This window comes from Rhinatrema bivittatum, chromosome 2, assembly GCF_901001135.1.
Source record: "Rhinatrema bivittatum chromosome 2, aRhiBiv1.1, whole genome shotgun sequence".
Classification (NCBI taxonomy): domain Eukaryota; kingdom Metazoa; phylum Chordata; class Amphibia; order Gymnophiona; family Rhinatrematidae; genus Rhinatrema; species Rhinatrema bivittatum.
Genome location: NC_042616.1, coordinates 452,770,170 through 452,783,777, shown reverse-complemented (window position 1 = coordinate 452,783,777; position 13,608 = coordinate 452,770,170). Strand labels below are relative to the sequence as shown.

The 13,608-nt window shown below is 44.1% G+C and overlaps 1 protein-coding gene and 1 non-coding gene across 2 annotated transcripts in view; one reads left to right on the top strand and one right to left on the bottom strand.

Moving 5' to 3' along the window:
• Positions 1-3,960, bottom strand: part of POLDIP3 (DNA polymerase delta interacting protein 3) — a 93,926-nt gene extending 89,966 nt beyond the window's left edge. The window contains exon 1 of the mRNA XM_029590370.1: positions 3,804-3,960. Coding sequence (XP_029446230.1) covers positions 3,804-3,862 — 59 coding nt within the window. The 5' untranslated portion in view covers positions 3,863-3,960. The remainder of the gene's footprint in view (positions 1-3,803) is intronic.
• A 328-nt stretch (positions 3,961-4,288) lies between these two features.
• On the top strand, positions 4,289-4,439 carry LOC115086346. Its single transcript, XR_003855236.1, has one exon. It is a non-coding gene; the product is annotated as a U12 minor spliceosomal RNA (small nuclear RNA).
• The last annotated feature ends 9,169 nt before the right edge of the window (positions 4,440-13,608 follow it).

Below are 13,608 nucleotides of genomic sequence, written 5' to 3'. Positions count from 1 at the left end.
TTGGGATTATGACTGCAGCGTTTAGTCAGCTCCCTCTAGACAAACCCGCTTGATTACATCGAACAGGAGGAAAAGAGCAGCAACTGCAAAAGTATTCTCTCTTTATTTTTCTCCTGTGCCTGCCATATTAAAGGGCCAGCACCCTATAAAAACAAACAGTAAGAAACTAAATTGTAACCCCTTATTTACAATTCTAATATAATGATCAGTCTCTGGGAGGGCAAACCAGGCTGCCTTTAATCTGTCAGTGAATAGTGGTAAATGGAACCTACTCTGTAGAGAGAAGAGCAATAAATGGAGTTCTTTAAGAATCTATTCTGGTACTAGTTCTATTCAATATCTTTGTGAGCGATATTGCAAAGGCCAATGCAACACTTCTGTCAATATTGCAAGTGCATTATGGACTGAGACGCCAGGGTATTTGCTGTACCAATTTTGTACCAGCCAGTAATATTCTGAAGCATTTCAATGAAAATATGTCTCTTGACAATCCTGACAATACAGAGGATGAAGTAGTACTGGCTGCTGTCATCGAATGTCAGACCTTTTTTTAGTTAACTGTGAGAGGTACGACAATTTTTTTCCTCCGTTACACTCACGTATTTTCTGTGTATAAATGCTTTCTAATAAAAGTAGTTTAGATTTTGCTTGTTTTGGGCTTGGGTTTTTTTTTTTTGTCAAAGTGCACTTGTTCTTTCATAACTACCTAGAAAAACTGCTTGAGACCAACCATGAGAGGAGGGCTGAGTGTGCACTGGTGGGTGAAGATTGCCACTGCTCCTCTCTCCTCATCCACCACTGAACCAAAGAGAGAAATACATTGCCTCAGTCATCAGCCTGCCTTCGTTTCTCACCAACTGTCATCACCTTTGACCTAAAGAAAATGCTACTACTGGTCCTTTTCCAGGGGGATGTTACAGAAGGGGTTGTTTGATGGGAAGGATCAGATACAGGAGAAGTTTGAGAGTAGGACTGGCCGTGGTAGGTAAGCGATGTGATAGAGAAGATTGACTGAGGGAAGGTGACAGAAGGGTTGAAAAGGAGAAGGTGAGGCTGAGAGGTGATAGAGAAGGGATGGGGTTTAGTTTATTAACTTGCTATATCATTTTTTCCACAAAAATCAAAGTGGAGAGAATGGGGATGGGCTGAGATGGAAGGAATGACCGAACAGCTGGAAGTTATAAAAAGAGTTTGGGGTAAGAGGATCAGCTGGGATGATAGGAAAAGGGCTAAAAGTGAGAGGGAGAGAATGGGCTGGGGAGGTAAGAGAAGCTAGGGGATGTAGGAGGGAATCAGCTAGCAGAGCAGAAGCTAAACAGAAGGACTTCTGGAGAGGCTGAAGTCTGAGAAAGGATCGGCTGGAATGCAGCAATAGTGAGAGAGGAGTAATTGTTGGAGGGAGACAGCACCCTGCTAATTTTGTTTTGGTCATCCTCTAGCTCTTGTAAATTTTCCAATGCTAAAATGGGGTCACATTAGCTAAAAGTATAGAAAACCCTGTATTACAGCTTCTGGCTTAAGTAGTAAAGTCTCTTTGGCAGAATACACGTGTTAAGAAAAGCACAAGCTAAGATTTAGAGATCATATACAGCGTTCCCTAGTTTATGAGTGAGGTTCATTCCTGTTATGCTATATGCAAACTGGAGACCTGACCTTGACATCCACTTTTAAGTTTATACAGAGGGAAGACTACTACAGTTTATACAGTTTTTAAGTTTATACAGAGGGAAGTCTACTACAGTTTATACAGTTTTTAAGTTTATACAGAGGGAAGTCTACTACAGTTTATACAGTTTTTAAGTTTATACAGAGGGAAGACTACTACAGTTTATACAGTTTTTAAGTTTATACAGAGGGAAGTCTACTACAGTTTATACAGTTTTTAAGTTTATACAGAGGGAAGTCTACTACAGTAGACTGGCTACTCTGCCAATCTCATACTGACAGCCTGCTCAACAATCTCAAAACTTAATCCCACAGCTTCCCATATTTTGTCATTTATTCCCCCCCTCTGTCTAATCATCCTGTTTCCTACAGATATCTAAGACTATCTTATCATTATACTTGATCTCTGTCTACTCAATGTACCTTTCCTTTGGTACACCTTATCTGGTTTATTTTCAATATGCCTATCCTTTGGGATAGCTTGCCTTGTCCATATGTTTGACATGACAGTTCTCAGATTGTTAAATGCTGTTTTTTCTTCAATGTCTTCAATAGTTTTATGTAACAGGTTGTTATAATTGTAAACCGGAGTGAAGGCTACTCTGCTCTACCTTGGTATATAAAAATGCTAAATAAATAAATAAATAAATACAAATAAATAGCCTACTCTAACTTAACATATATTTGTTATGCTTTTATAGTAAAATTCATTTACAGGTGGTCCTTTTAAAAGAAATCTTTATGTATTGTGTCCTAAGTAATGTACCAAAATATATATGCCAACTAGCAATATGCACCCTGAATAGTTTTTTTTTTAAGTAGATCTCCTGTAGTTCTTCAGCAGTATTTGGAATAGATCTGCTTGGTTTGTTGCAGGTATGATGGCACAGTTGGCATCATATAGATCGCTGGCACCAGTCTAATACCTTTCTATTGGATAGCTGCCCTAATGGTTTTTCCTGTTTAGTATTTAAAAGGAAGTTTTATAAAACTATTGGGGATAATGTTGAAAACTTCTGTGCAAACTATGTTCACTATGAATAGGTGAATCTTGCAAGAACATAATACCCTGAATTATGCTACTATTTACTGTGCACTATGCCCCGATTCTATATTGGTCTCTTCAATAATAAAAAAAAAAAAAAGGCTTTTTTTTTTAATGATTTGCCATGACTATGTGTTACAGCTTAACAATAGGTTTATGTATGTGTGCTCACTCATTTATATACTGTGGGGCATGATTATGTTTTATAATTGTATGGAAAGGCAACGGAGCACATCTCACAAAATAATTGGGGGTTGAACCCCGACTGTTTTCAAGGTTGTTTCCAGTCAGGAAACAGAAGGTGCACAAGCCCACCATGCCCGATATTTTGAGAGGTGGAAAATTCGCAAGGGCGCTTCTGTTGGCAACAGTGGATCCAGTCCCAAGGAAATATTTCTTTTATCACCACGTTTCTTCACCCCCTTGTGTTCCACACTCTCCAGGGGCTGGACATTATGGGGCCTCCTCAGTATGCATGACAGGTGTTACTGTGACATAAGATGCGCTAAGGGGTGGGGGGGGGGGGGGAAGCAGTTGCAACCCCCACAAAAATACAGAAAATAAGGTTTGCAGCCCACAGCTGGACTAATAAAACCGCTTTCTCTCTGTGTTACAGGGAGCGCCCAAAGCCTATTATTTGCCAGCAGCAGGGTTCGTAGAACTCTTCACACTGCGCTCTCAACTCCCCGCATCACTTCGGCAGTTCCAAGTCATTCTTGCAAAAATAGGAGCTCTCCCTCGAAATCACAATGCACTGTGACCGGGTTCCACCCTCACGCTCCCCACAGCGCACCGTACCCGGGATTTTTCGCCAACCCCCGCTTCGGACACACAGGGATAATATCGCCGCCCCCCCCCCCCCCTCCTTTCCCTGACCGGCGGTGCTCTCAGCCAATCAGCAGCGGCGTCCAATCTACCACAGCCAACCAGGAGACCGAGAGGGCGGAGCTCTACCCTTCGCAACACCGTTCAATAGGAAGGGAGGGGAAGCGAAAACTCGGCCGCATCCCGGAGACAACAACATGAAAGTCAGAAACGGTAGGACGCGGCCTCTGGGAACGGTAAAGCGGGCGCCCTCGATGCAGGGACTTACCTGCCCTTCACCGTAACGCCGCGTTTCCGGATGAGCTCGTCCAGCGACAGATCCGCCATCTTGCGCGCCGTAGCAGGATGGGCAAAGAGGCGTTCGGTCGGCGATGACGTCACAAATCCATACGGTAGCCCCTGCTAATCAAACTAGCTGCCTCGGCGCACGAAGCGACTGGTTGTCAAGGGGTGGAGCAGGTCCGGAGTTCTATTTCCGAGACCGTTCCCCCAGAGGCCCTGGGCGCAGTGCGGCTCCCATCAGGCAGTTCGGCCATTTAATTTGCATGATTCCTTCCTTACCCCCACCTAGAATGCGTATACTTGTTTAAAGAAATAAAATATTCAACATCAAACAAGGCCAGACGCATTGCTATGGTTGCGATACTGCTGCCTAGATCTGCATGTTCTTCGTGGCCGACGCCTTTTGATTCTCACCTGGATGGTAGTGAGCATCTGGGTGGGGGTAGTGCCCGCGCTGCCTGGATTTCTTTTATGCCTTAAACTAATGAGTAAGGAAAATAACGATTCGGGGTGACGCCCGAGTCCTCACGACAAATGTGAGAGGAATTTTTGAACGGGCACAGGTCGCCTCTTGGAGTGACCCGCTTACTTTGCGGGATGCCCAGCTGTAGTGATCTGCCCGCCCTAAACCCCCCCTATATTCTATTGGTGAAATAGCAGTTTTCAAGAGTTTGGTATATGGTTTTTCATTTAGATCGTTAAGAAAACTTTTTTTTAGTCTCCAGATCTCGAAGGTGGGGTTTTGTACTATGTAGACTTCAGAACGGTTCTATAAAACTAAACAAAAAAATGCACGTTGCCTATGGATTAATTTTTGGCAGATTAAGATCTGGAGAAATGAAACTTGGCAATTTATTACTTCAAATTATTTTTTCTTTTCATACACTTTTTGGGGCCAATGCAATAAAGTTCACCTTTCCTAGCGCACAACTTAACAAGTGTTACTGAGTAGGAAGCACCATGCAAAAAAAAAAAAAAAAAGTCTTGACAGAAAAAAAAAAATTTCATGCCACACAATATACACCCCGGGCTGTGTATATTGTGCATTTGTGTTGTGCTGGTAAAATAGCTGCTGCAGGAAAAAAATGAACGCTGGTATATTGATTATCTGTTTTCCTAACCCGTGCACAGCCACATCTCCTGAATGCCCGATGCCATGGATGCACTAGGGAAGCACAATTTATCCCTAGCATGTCCTTTTTAGCATGGCAGCTCATTTGCTTATTGCATCGGGCGCCCAGGAGAGGTGATTGTGCTTGTGTTAAAAAAAAAAACGTGTGCCCAGTTTGGACACGTTTTTAGGTATCCATATTGCAACGGCCTATTTGTGTCTTGAGTTTAAAATAGCTCTGAATGTGTTTCTTTATGACTTGGTTTTGTTGCTGGACAATCCTATCCTCTATGAAAGGTTTCACAAAAAAAACATATCTTGGGGTCTGAATTTCATTTTCTTTGTGCTAAGTGAATCCAAATAAATTGAAACAAAATAATTTACCCAGTATTGGGTTTTTGTTTAATTGTATTTTTGGTGAGTTAACACTATAGGCAGCTTTGTGGGGGAGAGGAATATAAATTGTAAACAAAACCGAACAGAGTTTAACCGTTTTTCTATTGTAAATAAAGTTCTGTAACTTCTTGTTTATTTTGTGTGTCTTGTCTTGATTGTAAGCTCCACAGAGCAAAGACTGTCCCTTTTGTGTGAATGTACAGCACTGTGTACGTTTACCGGTGCTGTAGAAATGACAGTAGTAGTAGTCAATCTCATCTGTGAGTCCTTGGAGGGTTCATTGTTATATTGTTTATTAATGGAGCAACCCTGAGTAAAGTCACTTAATAGCTAATGGTCCTCATTCTGTTAGTGTGAGACTGTTAATTAAACCAGTCAGCAAGAGGCTGCTATGTTCCAATCACTCATATCATTTAATAATGCTAATAGATGTAAAAACACAGAGCAGAATTAAAAAAAAACCCACTGATGTTTATCTGCTGCTGTAATTTTTATACTGGAAGCTAGGCATATTCAACAGTTCCCAAATTAATCCAATAGATGGCAACATACAAAACATTGTTAACAAGGAAAACTTTTATTTTTTTTTCTTATCAGGTTTAATCCTCTTGCTTTGATAATAGTTCTAGTATCATCTCCTCAGTGGAGCCAGGAAACAGAGCATTATGCTTCTGTAACTATACATTCTCAATCTCAGCCAAAAGGCCAAGCAGGGAATGCCTTCAGATGATAGCGCAGATCTTACATTTCATCTGAGCCAAAGAAGACTGAGCAGAGATAAGAACAGAATTTTTTAAATCCAAAACATATTCCACATATAGTGAATATAAACAATAGCACAATTGTGATTAATGTTGCAGTGTCAGTTACATAACTGTTGTGCAATACGTAATATATTTGCTTACTGGAAATGTCAACAGCTATTATTAGAAGAATGTTCATTCCTCATCTTCTTTCTCCCTCAGGCCAGTTAGTTGGCAGATTATGTACTTGCAGTCTCTGAAGTCAGTGCTCATTGCTTTGCATAAATCCTGCAGGAAAGGGCAGAGTACTCTGCAGTTTCAGGATGGATGAGGACTGCAGATCCGTTAAGGTGAGATATGCTGACACTTTTAGCCAGCAAGGGTTAATAATTGGAAAACCTGACTCCTTTCTTATCTGGTCCTGGTGCTCAGGAGCCAGGCTATTCCTGTGCCATACCACCCAGTACAAGTTTGGCCTCTTACATACTAACATGGTAATAAAAGTTAACAAACAAGTCATATATGGTGATACAATTTTCTTGGATTATCAATACATTTCTTGACTAGCTTTCAGGAGCTAACATTCCATCAGGTCTGAAAAATGGAGTGAGCAAAATATGACATTTTCCAGAAAATATAAACACATTTCAATGATGGTGTGAAGTAGGAGAAGGGAGGTTAATTGGTTAGATGTCATTTTTTGCTTATTCTGTTCTGACCTGAGGAAGGGAGTGTCAAATCTCAAAAGCTGATCAAAAAATATATTAAATCAATCCAATGAAAAAGTATCTTATTTTTGTTGTTTGTTAACTTTTATTTTCATGCACTCAAGGGGACTGACACAGGACCATCCTGTTTTTTAGTAACATGGTGACATAGTAGATGTTGGCAGAAAAGAACAAATCGACCTAGAAGGCAAGTAATTACATCTAAAATGCAAATCCATTGTACCCAGTTGTTTCTTTTCACACTCCAAGCATATATCTCAGGTGCCAACCATAGAGTGTGATCGCTCGTAAAATCTCTCTCCTTATCCAGGACAGCTTTTGTTGTATCCCTCATTCGCACTTAACAATCTTGGGCAGATTAGTATACAAGATTCTCCATTTAGTGGGAACAGTGGCCAGAACCATCAGCAGGGTAGACTTCTTCATTTGGGACTCCAAAACAAACGCATGTGAGACATAAAGCTCTGTTCAAGGAGTTTCTGAAGGGGACAGGGGGAAGGGACCTCTCCACCATGCTTCAGGGTTGCTGTCAGCATTTGGGTGGCATTCTTTCTTTATCTTCACATAAAATAATTTTTTTAACTTTCTATTTATTCAGTTTTGCTAATGTGTAAACTCACACAGACATAGTACAGGAGGTTTTCCATCGATCAGCAGGGCTGAATTAGCTATAATCTGTGGATGACGTCATCCGGCGGCACCAAATGAATTCTTCTAGCTACTAGAGCTTTGAGATCTACTGAGCATGTGTGGGAATTTTCTCACTAGCATTGCCTCGAAAGCTCCTCAGTTTATTTTGTCCGAGCACAGCATGGCCATGTATTCTGTCTCTCCAGATTTTATTTTTCAAAATCTTTTACGTTTTTTGTTTCTTTTTCATTTTTCTTCATTTTTCTTACTTTTAGTTGTCTTGCTGCACTACAGCAACCAAACAACATTTTTTGATACTTAACAAAAAAGGACTGTTGCCCCCTCAAAATGGCTGGCAAGAAAAAACCCACAGTGAGTGGTTCACGAGATTAGTATCCTTCATCAACTGTTACCCTTTCTCCGCTGAGGTTGGGTAACCCACACTCTCAACATTCCAGGGCATAGAGGAACTACGTGAGTCTTTCAGGAGCCACAGTAAATCTTCCTCCCACAGTGTAACATCGTTTGACATGCTGGGAAATGAGTCAAGGAGCTCCTCAAGAATTCCCCCTTTGGCCCAAATCAAAGCTGCGGGGTTGAGAAATACAATTGCTCTGCATCAAATTGAAGCCTGCGTGGAAGAAATGGAAGTCAACATTGGTGAGGCAGGATACTGCAATCACAACACACAGGCTGTGTCGCAGCATCGAAGCACCCGATGCACAGGCTCAGCAAGTTATCAACCAACGCACAGGCTGCGTCGAGGCTTCACCTGACTCACAGAATGCATTGAGGCATCACCTGATGCACAGGATGTGCCAAGGCATCACCCGATGCTTGAAGCAGGGGATGCCTTGAGGTATTTAAAATACAGGATGCTTCAAAGCACTGGAAACACAGGTTGCCTTAAGGCACTCGAAGCAGGAAGCGTCGAGGCACTGGGAGGCTTATTTTATAATTACCACAGCCCTCATTCTTTTTAAATTGATAGCGAGGACTCCGGTATGCTTCATACTGTCACTAGCCTGCAAAGAAAAAAGAGAGAGAGAGGAAAAGAAACCTATTGAGATGCGGGAACCTATCCTTGCCTCAGAGGGGATGTTCCATCAGCTACACATGATCAGAGGACATGTCAGCCACTCGGCCAGATTGTAGGCCTAGTGAGAATTTCCTTAGCTCGTTATCTCCAGAGATGGAAGAAATAATACAGCCGCTCCTCTTCAGCATTACGGCAGCAATACCTCGCACCAGAATTCCAATATCACCCACCAGGGTGAACACATCATCAGAACCCTTGATTCAGGGCTCTCCATTATCTCTCTCATTGGCAGTGGAACCGAGTGGTTCAGAGGCAGTCGACCAAGGTTTTTCCCCTTCGTACTGGAGAAGACCCCTGGTTTGTCTTTGTCGCTTTTGGGGGACCTAGGCTTATAACCCCTCTTTTTCAGAAGGGGGTTCTACAGATATGGCATCCCCTGAAATACCTGTCCTGTTCAAAGTTTATGGAAAAGCTGGGGATGATGCTTAACGTCAAAGCTCCCTGCTTGTAAGTCTTTAGGCTCCTTCAGAATTTAGCTGTTTGTTGTATATAGTGGCTCTCCCAGTCCATGACGTTCCAAAACTGTTTGCAAGGGAGATTGTGGGAAACACCAGTTCCTACGGTTATGACGCTGCATCTCAAATATGGAGGAAGTGAAAAGAGATTGAATTTATTTTCTCTGCTTTTTTGGACTTTGAGTTACAACAGTAGAGCATTGCTACAGTTGGTTTCAGATTTTTTTGGTGGGGGGGGATTTTGTTTCCTGCTTACGAGTTTCAGTAAAGATTTTATTTTTTAACTGCAGCGTTTTGGAGTAGAGAGTGTTTTTTTTGTGTGCCTGGACTGGTGAGCACAGGAGCCCCAGAGAGAGAATAAAACATTAAATGCTGCGATAGATTGTAAGTATGTGCGCCTCTGGATTCGTAAAATGTTACCTTTGGCTAAGCGTGTCATCTTGCAATGTTGGCTGGGGGAGGATCCCTCTAATACGACTCAATGAAGGAATCCTATTCATCTTATGTGTATCAATGAGAAATACATGGAGAAATTAGATTTAATGAAGCGTAGAAGGACTTTCTTGTTAGTGTGGGATTCCTATTTACAATCCTTATCTCCTCATGCTAGAAGCCTAGTGCTTAATGATTATAATGTTTCTCCTCATGATGCTTAATCTAATTGGGACCCTCACAGGTACTGCGGGGAGGGGAAAGGGTTGGGGTGTTATCACTGTGGGTTTAATCACAGTTGCACAGAGCGGGCCTTGGGAAGAGTACACCAAGGCCTTTCTTGTTTATTCTTTTTGTGTATATTTCTTGTTTATTCTTTTTGTGTATATTCTTAATAAACAGATTTGAAACATAAAATTTTAAATGCCTTGAAAAAAAAGTCTTAACCCCCCCCCCAGGTCATGGGGCCTTGCACGATGCTCCTCATGTGCCTGTGCCCAAATGCTCACCATGATGGGGCTACAAACAAGCAATATGATTTTTATCAGACAGCAGATGCAACTGGCTTCCATCTGCTGCCTTTCCCTGAGAGATATTCACTCTACACAGATTTCTGTAGCTGAACCTCTCCTATTTAACACTCAGTTAGTGTCCTCATTGTTGAATGAGTGAACCCTTGGACCGAGACAAAGTTAACGATACCTGCAGAGGCATTATTAGTACGTGACTGGCTTTATCTGCCGGATAACAGAGAAGGGTCCTATGTAGCGAGGTGCTAGCCACATGCAGGGTATTCTAAGACGAATATAATGGATACGTAGCCAGACCTTGTCTCCGGGCTTGAATTGTGGGGCTTCACGTCGGTGCACATCTTTTGTTTCTTTGGCTTTGAGAGGGGCTTTCTGTAACATAGCCTTGGTCCGGGTCCATAGCTCCTAGAATTCACGAGCTGTCAGTTGAGCTGCAGGTGAAGCAACTGACAATGGGATAGATAATGGGGGAACTGGTTGCCGTCCATAGACAATCAGGAATGGAGAGGCCCTAGTTAATAGAGAATTCAGCCCATGGTAAAAGGGTAGCCCAGTTGTCCTGAATGTACGGTTTGTGCATTCCACCTGTCCGTTAGCTTAGGGGTGATAAGCCGTAGTGAAGTCTAATTTGATATTGAATTTCTGGCAAAGAGAGCTCCAATATTTTGCTTAGAACTGGATGCCCCGATCTGAAAGAATGTGCTGAAGTAGTCCATGTGGCCGGAAGATGTGGGTGGTAAACAATTTTACCAGTTCCAGTGCAAAAGGGAGACCAGGGAGAGCCATTAAATTGGGCCATTTTAGAAAAATGGTTGATAATGACCCAGATAACACGGCAGCCGTTAGAGAGAGGGAGGTCCACCACGAAATCGGTGGACAAGTGAGTCCAGGGCGCCTCGAGAGCTAGCAACAGCTGTAACAGCCCCCAAGGTCATCCCACCATAGGCTTTTGTTGGGCGCAGGTAGGACAGGAATCCACTTAGGCCTTGATGTCGCTCCGCATCCATGACCACCAGTAAAACTGCTGGAGTAGTGCAAGAGTCCGGGCCCAACCAGAATGTCTTGCGATGCGAGAATCGTGAGACCATTCCAGAACTTTCTGATGGAGACGAAGGGGTACGACTGTCTTTCCTGGGGTGACGGTCATGGAAGCAGCTAGGAGAATCCGTGCTGGGTCAATGATATTTGCCGGGGTTTCAAGAGTATCCTCTACTTCAAAAGACTGGGAGAGAGCATCTGCTCACAGGTTTTTGGTGGCCAGTCTATATCTTACCTCAAAATTGTAGCAGGTTAAGAACAGGGACCATTGGGCTTGACGGGCATTCAAGCGCTGAGCATGGTGGAGGTGTTCTAGGTTTTTGTGATCAGTATATACTGTGATACGGTGTTATGCCCCCTCCAGCCATTATCACCATTCCTCTAAGGCCAGTTTTATGGCTAGTAATTCTTTGTCTCCGATGCCATAGTATCGTTCCGCCTGGGAGAACTTCCAGGAGAAGAGGGCGCAAGGTCGAAGAACCCCCTTGTCAGAGAGTTGACTTAAAACTGCCCCTAACTCCACAGAGGAGGCGTCGACCCCTAGAATGAAGTGGTGTAGTGGGGTCAGGGTGGCAGAGGCATGGTTCCTGGAGGAAGGCTCACTTGAGTTTAAGAAAGGCAGTGACTGCCTATAGGGGCCAGTCTTTGGTGTTTGCTCCTTTCCTGGTAAGCGCTGTAAGGGGCGCTGCAATCTATGAGTAGTTGGGAATACGATGTCTGTAGAAATTTGCAAATCCCAAAAACCTTTGTAAGGGACGGAGACTGGAGGGTTGCGGCCAGTTCAGGATACATTTTACTCTCTCGGGGTCCATGCTGAAGCCACGGTTTGAAATTATGTACCCCAGGAAGGGTAAGTACTCCTTTTCAAACATGCTTTTCTCCAGCTTGGTGAACAGCTTATGGGTCCATATTCTTTGGAGAACCTGGTGGGCATCGTGATGGTGGGAAGGGAGGTCTTTGGAGAAGATGAGAATGTCATCTAGATAGACCACCATGCATTTGCATAACAGGTCCCTGAAGATCTCATTCATGCCTTGGAATACAGCGGGAGTGTTGCATAAGCTGAAGGGCATGACCAGGTACTTGTAGTGTCCGTCTCGCATATTAAACATGGTCTTCCACTCGTCGCCTTGCTTGATCCGAATGAGGTTGTAGGCCCCACACAGATCTAGCTTCATGAAAATCCTGGCCCCCTGCAGTCAATCTAGTAGTTCCAGAATAAGCGGCAGGGGGTATCGGTCCTTCCTGGTGATAGCATTTAGCCCCTGAAGTCAATACAGGGGAGCTGCATCCCATCCTTCCTGGTTACGAAGAAGAACCCCGCACCCACTGGAGACATGGAGGGTCGGATGAATCCCTTGGCGAGGTTCTCTTGGATGTACTAGGACATGGCTTTGGTCTCTTGAAGAGTAGGGGTTAAACCCTACCTCATGGCGGGGTAGTTCCAGGCATCAGATTAATAGCACAGTCAAAGGGACGGTGTTAGGCAAGATCTCCGCTGCCTGTTTGGAAAAAGGTCTGCAAAGTCAGCATATTGCGGAGGCGGTCCCAGTGAGGTCGAGGATAGCGGAACTGAGGGAGAAGGTGTGATGGGAAGAAGGCACACAGAGTGGCATTGAGGGCCTCATCTTGTTAGCTGGAGGGATCCCCAGTCGAACTGAGGAGAGTGCAGTTGTAACCAGGGTAGACCTAGCACAATCGGGTGTACAGCCTTCTTGATGATATGGAAGGTTATCTCTTCCCCGGTGCGGAGCAGCAGCGGTGCCATCATCTCAATGATTCGCCGAGGCAGAGGTTCTCCAGAAATGGAATAGATGATGAACAGTGGGTCCCTGGGGACCGTCCATAGGTTCAGGTGGCCCACTAGAGCCTTCATGACGAAATTTTCCCCCGCACCGGAATCCACCAGTATAAGGATGGAAAATTCATTCCCATCCATCATTATCATTATAGGAAATGTAAGATGGGGAGCGGGCAGTGTGTAGCCTAGGGTCATCTCCCCACGGAGTCCTAGGCTTGGGCGTTTCCTTGCCTTTCAAGGCATTGAGCCAGCAGGTGCCCCTTTCTGGCACAGTAAAAGCAGAGCCCCTGGGCATGGCAGCGTTGCTTCTCTTCCGGCGAGAGGTGGCTCTGCCTAAGCTGCATCAGTACTTCTTGACATCCAGAGGTGAGGTTCACCATAGGTAAGGGAGCGAGGGGACATAAAAACGACGGCGCAAGTGGCATATGTCTACGCGGAACTTGTAATTCATGCGCTCTTTGCTGGAGGCGCCGATCGATCCTCCCGGCCAGGTCAATGAGGATATCCAGAGAATCTGGCAGTTCCCGGGCTGCCAACTCATCTTTGATCTGAGAGGAGAGTCCTTCCAGAAAGATACTGCGGAGGCTGTTCTCTCTCCAATTTAACTCCGTAGCCAAGGTACGAATTTCGATGGCATAGTCTGTTGGGGTCCTGGAACCCTGTCGTAAATGCAGCAGATCAGACCCCACCATATGCAGATGGCCAGGCTTGAAGTCCTGCTTGAAGGCCTTAACGAATAAAGGCAGGTCTTGAAGCAGTGCATCTCCCTGCTTCCATAGGAGGGAGACCAATGCCAATGCCTTCCCATTGAGGAGAGTGAGGATGAAG